We start from the raw sequence: 8,875 nt of genomic DNA, 5'->3' as shown, positions 1-8,875 counted from the left end.
TTGCTCTAGTGACGGTGAGGTTACAATCATTTCAGAAACATTCTGCCTCCTGGAGTGACGGGGTGACCCCTAGAAACTTCCCAAATAGGCTCTGTGGCCCTAGAAGCCACTCAAACACTTAAGATGGAAACAAGAAGGTTCCACCTGGTTTTCCACCCCGAGGGGCTCGTTCACCTAAACCACATGTGAATGTTAATGAGAAGAAAGTACTGTTTAAATGAAAGGGAGAAAAGAAGATCGTTTTGTATTAAAATATTTTATATTAATCATTCAAACTTAATTTTATACAACGAATGCATACATCGCCCAGATGTCTGTCTCGGGAGGGAGATCGGGGCGGCGGGGTGTGGGTGTGCCCGGGCGCCGGTAGGAGCAGGAGATGAAAGGCAAGGAGTCGCCGCGCTTCCTCTACTCGTCCTGTGCTCCAAGCGGAGGGAGACCCGGCGCTGCCACTCGACAGGGACGTCACCGCGGAGAGTGGGATCTGCGGCAGCAACACCTCTCTGCCGGGCGAGCCCCCAGAGCCCGAGGCCCTCTGACCAGCGAGTCCTTGACATAACAGTGGCTGTGGCATGTCACAACGTGAACGGGGACCACTGCGAGCGTGTGTGTGTGTGTGTGTGTGTGTGTGTACAGACTGGAGTGTTCTTTCGCAGAACTGCCCGCGGCCGCCCCGCCTGCGCGCTCGGGACCGGGGCCGGGCCCCTAGGCGGCGGGCATGTCAGCTTTGCTGAGCGCGATGGCCAGCTCCAGGTCCTCCTGCTCCTGCCGCCGCAGCCGCGCCAGCCTCTCCTGCTCCGCCTTCTCGCTCTCCCGCTTGGCCCAGGCCAGCTGCTGCTCCTCATTGCCAAACTGCAAAGGAAAATGGAGGTTGGGTTACTTGGCCCGGGAGCTGCAACCTGCCACTTGGGGGTGGGGGCCAGAGCACGAGGACGCCCATCGCGTGCTGTCGGGGTGCAGGGAAATGCAATGCTGGGGTGCACTGGGCGGGGGGTGGCGGGGGTTGGGGGGCTGCCTGGTGTGCACGCGAAAACCAGGAAATGCCAGAAGCCTGTGTCTTGGTTGAGAGCGGGGAGGGGACACGCAGCACCCCAGTCCTGACCCACAGTCTCATGCACCAAGAAACAGGGCTGAGTCTGACCCTAGCTACCACCTCGGACCTCAGAGAAACTAGCCGCCCGGCCCTACGCAGGGAACCACAGCAGGCAACGCTAGGCATCCGTTTGGGGACACAGAGGGTTCCCGCACGTCTCTGGGTCGGAGTCTCTGAGGCTTCGCCAGGGTGTGAGGGAGGAGCCCCCGCTCGGCCTCCTCTCCAGGCACGGCAGGGGCGTCTGTGAAGGCGGCCATGGAGCAGAGGTCAGCTGAACCGAGGAGCTCAAACAGCAAACCTACAAGGCCTGGGCCTCGATGACAGGCCGATGACACCAGCAGGTGGGAGGCGCTGGGGCCGGAGAGTTCTGGCACGCGCATGGCCCTGCATTTCAAACGTGCGCAGACGACATGGTCTTGAAATGTGACATGGCAACCCCAAGCTCTGGGCCCGCTGGAGCCACCTCGTACTTGAACTTTTACAGGAGCCCTGGCATTTACACTGCCAATCCGTCCAGGAGTTCTTGAGGTCTTTTTCCAAAAAGTCCAATTGAAAAACCAGGGAGGAAACTGTTTTGATACCAAGATGGGTGGTTTCAAACCATTCAAGGTACCTTAGCTCTATGAAAGAAAAGCAAAGCTAGATCTCACAGGCGCTTCCCCCGGTGTGGGTCTCTGGTACCCCCACAGGCCCCGGTCACATGCCCGACACCCCCAAGCAAAGCCGCGGCCTGTCCACGGGCTTGGCCTCCCTTCGCGTCTCTCTTCTTGGCACTGGCTCTGCCGGGTCTCTGCTAAGCATTGGATGACACCAAAGAAAGAGGCAGGCCGGTCCTCTGAAAGGTGCCCCTTGGGAGCAGACACACAGATAATCCCGATCTGACACAGGCTTCGTGGAGGCCTGTACAGACCCCAGCGGGAGCACCAGGGAAGCAAGCACGACAGAAATTCAGGGCTCATTCTTCACACGTGTACTGAGCCTGAGTGACAACCTGGGAGGTGAGCTCCTGCGACAGGTGGGGATGCGGAGGCCTTGGGAGAGGGGAGGTGGCTGCAGAGCCTGGCCCCCAACACGCTGGACTTTCCCTCTGGGTCTGGGTGGAGGGGGGCGGGGGTGGTCAGCCACAGCGGCAGAGTTGGGGCAACAGGGCACCCTTGTGAGTGCGGCGCTGGGTGGGGGTGCCGAGCACCCAAGCCTGGTGTTGCCGGAACAGAGCACGGGATGGGAGGAGCTGCAAGGGGCTTGTGTGCAGGTGTGGTGGGGGTTGGGGGCGGTGGGCACAGGTGCGGGGTCAGCATGAAGAGCCTTCCCCAAGAAGAAAGGCTGAGTCCCAGTTTCTTAAAGAAACTACCCAGAAAAACATTCTGGGCCGATGGGTCTTGAGGTAGGACTCCCTGGAATCTGGTCCCTACCCTGCCTGTTTCCACCCCCCATCACAGAAAGCCTCCACCCCCGCACTCTCTGGGGAATTTTCCAACACCTCATCAGGAGAAAAACAAGGAAAAACCCACAAATACTGGCAGAAACAGCTTCCCAGTGCTGCTGACAGCAGCGGGAGGGGACAGCGTGGCTGACAGGGACCTCGTCCTCTGTCAGCCCAGAGGAAGGGAGGGTGGGGGCTGACAAGTAATGGCCAGGGTGACCCAGCCACAGCCTGGAAGCCAGGCCAGGAGGGGCAAGCATTAGCAGAGGCCAGGAGGCTGCACCAAGATTCCCGCCTGGCCCCAGAGTCTCCGGATGTCCCTGCAGAGCCCCCTGCTCAAGGGGTCCCCATTTTCAAATGAAATGTGCTGGCAGGAACATTCCAGATGCCTTCAGAGCACGCCGGGCTGGGGCCGGCTTCTGGATCCCGTCTGGAGACTCGCACCTCGCATGCGGTTTGCACGCACTTGAGCAGGCTGGACCGTGGTGTCCGAGAGAGGATCTGGAGGACGAGGGTTGCTCCGTCCGGGCTGCCGATCAGCCTCCAACCAGCAGAAGAGCTCCTCCCGGCCCCGGTGGAGACCCCTCGACGAGGCCACTCTGGTCCTCCGACCCACGTGCACCATGACGGCCAGAACCTGGGGCGCCTGTGGGTGCAGCCGCCACTCCAGGAACGGCAGGTGACTCCTGCTTCACCCTTGCACCATCCTGGAGCTGAGACAGAGGGCAGAGAACGCCGCCTCCCGCGGCATCTCCCGGGTGCAGGGCGGACGCCAGGCGGTTTTCTTTCAGCAGCCTCTGGGCAGAAATCCGGGGTTCAGATGGCTGCGCACACTCGGGCACCCGGGGCCACTCCTCACTGGGGCCTGCGTGTCGGTCCGCACCCGCCCTGTACTGCACAGGGCCTCGCAGCCACCTCCCGCTGGCTCGCTCCTGCTGCTGCGAGGGATGCATCCAGTTGGTCCGATGACGCCTGACGCGGCACATCCCTCCTGAGTCGCTCTGCACTTAATGCAGACTTCCGGAGAAAAAAGCCGTTTTGCTACCCTATAAAGGCTACTTCCTAATAAACACATTTGCCCGAGACAGAAAGTCTTGTTTTTAAAGAAATCTCGGAGACGTTTCCTGTGAACGGCTACAAGCACAAGTAACGCATTGATGGAAACTCGGGGCTCGTAAATGAGAGGCTTCCAGAGGGGCAGAGCCAGGGCGCCAATGGGAGACTGCCCACGCGTGTGCCATCGGCTTCCCTGAATTCCAGCACGGGCCACGCTACTTCCACACGGCTGACAGCATGTCCTGGGGCACTCGAGAACATCCGCGCCCAAGAAGTCGCAGTGCCAGACCTCTCAGCGTTTCCTGGGGGAAACGGAAGCACACAGCCTGGAGGACCCAACTCTGGCCTGTCCTGAGTTAGCACAAACCTCCAAGGTCCAGCAAACCAGAAACCACTGGACAACAGTCTGGGTCCCCGGATGTCACAAAAATGCAAAGACATCCTGAGTGCCCTGAGGTGGGACAGGCTGACCATTTTTGGACTATGGTATGACGGAAGGGGACAAACCAAGCCAGTCAGGTGTTCTGCCTCTCCCACACTCCATCCCCTCAGAGGGGCCAAATCACTCTGTCGGGTGTTTCCTCTGGAAAAACTGGGGCATCCGAAGAGGGAAAAGTAATTTTAAACAAAGAACAGCAGGGCTACAAACAAGGATGATTCAATACTAGGGATGTTTCTGGAATGACCAGAAATATCGGGCCAATGATAGCTTAAAACCTCAGGGTTTTGTTTGTTTGTTTGTTTGTTTTTTGTTTTTTGTTTTTTTTTTTTAGAGATTTTATTTATTTATTCAACAGAGACAGAGACAGCCAGCGAGAGAGGGAACACAAGCAGGGGGAGTGGGAGAGGAAGAAGCAGGCTCATAGCAGAGGAGCCTGATGTGGGGCTCGATCCCATAACGCCAGGATCACGCCCTGAGCCGAAGGCAGACGCTTAACCGCTGTGCCACCCAGGCGCCCCCCCTGTTTGTTTGTTTTTTAATATTCTCCCCCAAGCAGCCATCGGGTGGTAGTGGGGTGGAGGGGGGGAGCAGGGCACAGAAACAGATCATGCATTTCAGAAAGAGAACAGTCATTTCTCCAAATTCCCAATCACATCTACTTATCCCTCTTCCCTACCCAAAACAGAGTACCTGAAGCCTGCGTGAATAGCTCTCTTTTTCTCATCGGCATTTGATATTTCTTCCCCCACCAAAACACAAATGCAGTACTATTCAAGAAACTGTAGATAAAGCGGGTTTTGTTTTTGGCTTTTATTAATACCACTGCCGTTTGGACACATCCACAGTGTGCACCGGCTGTCCACAAAATCGAGCTCACTGCCGTCGTAAAACATTTACAGGTTGCCAAGAGCCGGGACCGGGCCAGCGTCCTGGGCAACTGCGGTGAAGCCGCGGGACAGCCGTGCACGAGGTGGAACTGAAGCGAGTCAGGCGCTCGCTGGCACTGACAGGGCAGAGCTGGTTTTAAGACAGATATTCTAGGAGCCGGAGCGTCTATTAAACAACGCATCTCGCACTGAACCAGGAAACAAAGTACTCTGCAAATTCAAATGTAAAAACAGTGCACCACAGACGGTGAAACCAATTCTGGGAAGACAACATCTGACTTCTCTGAGAACAAGGTTCTTGGTACTGAGGAAGGTACTGGAAACACCCCCAAGTGACAGCGTTCTGCAATCCAGAATCTTTTTTGCACACCAAGAAACAACGGCCAGGCTTTCCAGATCCTGGGATTAGCTTCTGAAAAGGCACTTCACCACTTTGCTAAATGGCTCCGCGAGGGTTTTGGTTTTGGTTTTGGTTTGGCAAGGGGAAAGGCCTTCAGAGCAGTTGTTCTAGGCTGGATTTCTTCCCGTCGTAACTCGGAACTGAAATAAGTTCTAAAAAACCAAATTGCTCTTCCTCTGCATGCCCTGCCTGGGTCCTTCAATCCTTACTTGCTGCTCAAAACGCCCTGGGGTGGGCCTATCACAACTCTTGCACAAAGACCCTTCTGGGGACAGTGAAACCCTAATGGGACTTTGGCAATCTCGTGTGCGTACTTCGGAAGCGTTTGACACTTCAGCTTCCAAAAATTCCATGAACACCACGGCCTCCGGGCCACGGAAACGACACAGAGCCTAGCAGGAAGGACAGAAAGGGGCACACTTGGCCGCCCTGCTGGAAGAAAGCATGCCCTGATCACAGAGTATCCAAACTGCAGCTCTTTTTCTTTTTTTATTGAGAAACTGTTTTTCTTACAGAAAACAGCAGTACAGAATAAATAACACAAGGGATAGCATAGAGGTACCGGGAGACAGAAGCCAGGTTTGCCGTTTCAAAGAGACAAAAAAGAACCCCAAAGAAGCTGCAAGCGGAGGGTGGAGGGGTGACGCGCAGGGAACTCAACTTACAGAGGTGAAGTCTGCAAAGCCCAAGGAAGAGGCTTTAGAAGGTTTAGCTGAAGAGGAGGGAGCAAATGGATCTTTTCCACTAAACGGGTCCCCAAACCCCTTTTTATTTTGGAACGGGTCACTGCTGTCAGCCCCGAGTGGCTGGAATGGATCGGGGGGCTCGGGAAAGTCTGCAGAACCAAGCTGGCTTACAGGTGTACTTTTACCTGGAAAGTTTAGGAGAAAAAAAAAAAGGAGAAAAGAAAAAAAAAAAAAGAAATACAAGTTACTGACCATGGACAGAACAGAGTCCTGACTGAGGAGGCTGGCGAGCGCTCACGGGGACACCCTCTCCCTCTTTGGAAAGGGCTGGAATGCCACTCGCTGATGGGATAGATCCCAGGGGAATCCTGGATGGATCTCACTTTATTCTCACCTTATCCCGGAGGCTTCATGGGTTTGTGGGCGATACAAGAAACCACTTCAGACAAGCCCCTCCCTTCCCCACCCTACACAGCTAAAATGTACTGTCTTTACCAAGTTTACATGCAGACATGTTTCAAAGTGACTCATTTTAGTGGCAACATATTTACTATCACACTGAGTTAAAAAAAAAAAAGTCATGGCTGAGCAGAAAAATACACTGCAAGCTTCTAACAATAAAGAAATGGGGAGGAGGTGGTATTTGCAATTAAAAGGGGGGACGAGTTTCACCATATGGGACAGAGTTAGCATTGGTTGTGAGGGTCTGGCCTCTGCCGTCCTGAGGTTTACATCTGTTCTTAGCTCCCGCTTCTGCCCTTTGGTGCTGGGGGCTCCAAGGGCAGGGTTTGAGCCTTTCCAGGACGCCTGGGTCCTAGCAAGGCCAATCTCAACCGGATGTGTGTGGGATAGATGTGTTCAGAATTAGAGGGAACCTGGGGCATGAGACCACGCTTGGGGCTGTGGCCTGAGGGCAGGAAGCTTCTCCTAACAAGTCCTGCCAATGTGGCGGAATGTTCCACTAGGAATCAGGGGCCTCTCCAGGCCTGCCCACCAGCACTTGATGAACCTTCAGGATCCGCCAGTTTTGTAGGCCAGGTTCCTGCCTGATGCCACTCATTTGCCCGTTGGGGGAACTAGGAATGTGATGTTCAATTTAGTCCAAGCAGCTCTGTGTCCAAGCCCCAGGTCAGAGACTAGAGGATACTTAACATAATTCTAATTTGTCAGTCCATCTGCTTATGTTTACTCTTGCAATTTCAAAGCTGATATGCACCAAGAACCCACAAGCCAAGGGCCACGTTCCACACACAACCTTGGACCTTTAGCTGAACATCCAGAAAATGCCCCCAGCCCTGAGCAGCACCCCCAGTACCCCCATGCAGCACCTGAGCCTGGGACACCTGCCCTCCTCACCCAGCCAGCCTCTGCCACAGCACCTGGCAGCGAGAGTGTACCCGTCCATCCATCTCCACGCCCAGCTCTTAGAAGCATCCTCTCTGATGCCCTGTTTCTATGGGCCCCCAGCTGTCCCTAAGAGCTCTGAGGCCACAGCCTGCCTCCACTTCTTTCAGCTCCAAGACCTCAACGAGGACAAGTCCCTCAGCCCCAGCTAGCCTCGGTTTCCTGTGCGTGAAGTGGGAATGAAGAGGCAGGGGTCAGACGAGGCGGCCAATGAGCGCCGCTCCTTATACGCGCACAGACCCCTGGAGCAGCACGGCTCACGCCCCACCCTGAGGCTGCCCTGGCATCCCACACTGCACTGGGTGCTGCCCTTCTCGGTCACACTGCCTGCCCCGGGCAGTACCAGTAGGACTCGCAGGAACCGAGAACGGGGGAGGGGGGAGGGGCAGGCTGGAGCATAGGTCTGCTCTCCCTGGGCCTCACATTGATTCATAGGCAGACGTGGGGCCCAAGGATGGGTGGGCCCTATGAGCTAGAAGGGTCCACGGAAAGCCTTTGCCAAAGCCCCTGGGTGTGTCCCCGACACAGGTCACCGGACTATTCCCCAGAAGGGTAGTGCTAAGTCTACCATGCAACAGGACTTCTCTCTCCCACAGCACCTGACTTGTCAAAGTGAAGGCCTGGGGGTGCCCCCCCACTTTCTGTACTGGTCGAGTCTCTATGGTAGGTCCGTCCTCCACTATCCGTGACAGAGCCCAGACCTTCAAACCGTCCGTCCAGCACCAAATGCTCCCCCCATGCCATCCTTGCTAATGTGAGCTCTCCCACCTCCTTCTTACCCTGGACCTCAGGCCCCCCAGGGCTGCAGAGAACAGGGTGCTCTGGGGGCCCGCCACAGCTTCCCAGTTTGTTCCACCGGCCTGGAAGATGGGCCTCCCCCATGGCCGCCACACACAGCCAGTCAACTCCCTGGCCCAAGGGAGGAGCCGACAGGTGAATCAAGGCCTCCCTGGCCCCCAGAACTGTGTGAAGAGGAGACAGCTGTCAGGCAAGGCCAGCCCAGCAGCTTGCAGACTCCAGGCTATCCACCGAACAACAATGGGGTCGTTCCAGTGGCCGCTCCCCCTCTTGGCTTCCTGCCCCGAAAGGCCATCCCCACCCAGCAAAGTGGCTTTTTAACATAGAACTGATCCCCACGCTGCTTAGACATCCCAAAGGCTCAAGGCTGCCCTAGGAATACCCACCCGCCTTGTCCACCTGCCCCCTGCCCCAGCACCGCGGCTGCCTTCTGCCCTGCCCAGCTCCGGCCTTAGCGCTTGCTGCTCCCAGGCTCGGGAGGCCCTTCCTCTTGTGGGTGCCACACGCTCAGAGGCTGTCCCTCCCCACTTCTGGCTGAGACGCCTCCCTATCTGCCGCTCTGCAGCTCTTGTGACATTGTCCCTAGGTCACAGGTGTATTTTTACTCTCCCTAGAGTGTACGCTCTGTGGGGTTGTCCCCGCCGCCCGCTGTCCACAGCTGTGTCCCCTGCTGAGCAGAGCCCCCC

At 56.4% G+C, this 8,875-nt stretch overlaps 1 protein-coding gene across 8 annotated transcripts in view; it reads right to left on the bottom strand.

Moving 5' to 3' along the window:
- Nucleotides 1–240: 240 nt before the first annotated feature.
- EPS15L1 (epidermal growth factor receptor pathway substrate 15 like 1) overlaps nt 241–8,875 on the bottom strand; it is a 96,440-nt gene continuing 87,805 nt past the window's right edge. For 4 of the 8 annotated variants that reach the window (XM_040629110.1, XM_040629113.1, XM_040629111.1 and 1 more), the window contains 2 exons: nt 5,967–6,172; nt 241–852 (listed from right to left, as the gene is read on the bottom strand). In XM_040629110.1, coding sequence (XP_040485044.1) covers nt 706–852; nt 5,967–6,172 — 353 coding nt within the window. In that variant the 3' untranslated portion in view covers nt 241–705. Of the gene's footprint in view, nt 853–5,966; nt 6,173–8,875 lie in introns of those variants that run through there. The other 4 variants (XM_040629115.1, XM_040629117.1, XM_040629116.1 and 1 more) reach the window with 3 other exon arrangements.

Source organism: Ursus maritimus, unplaced genomic scaffold (assembly GCF_017311325.1).
Source record: "Ursus maritimus isolate PB19 unplaced genomic scaffold, ASM1731132v1 scaffold_14, whole genome shotgun sequence".
Taxonomy (NCBI): Eukaryota; Metazoa; Chordata; class Mammalia; order Carnivora; family Ursidae; genus Ursus; species Ursus maritimus.
This window is presented reverse-complemented; position numbering and strand designations above follow the sequence as displayed.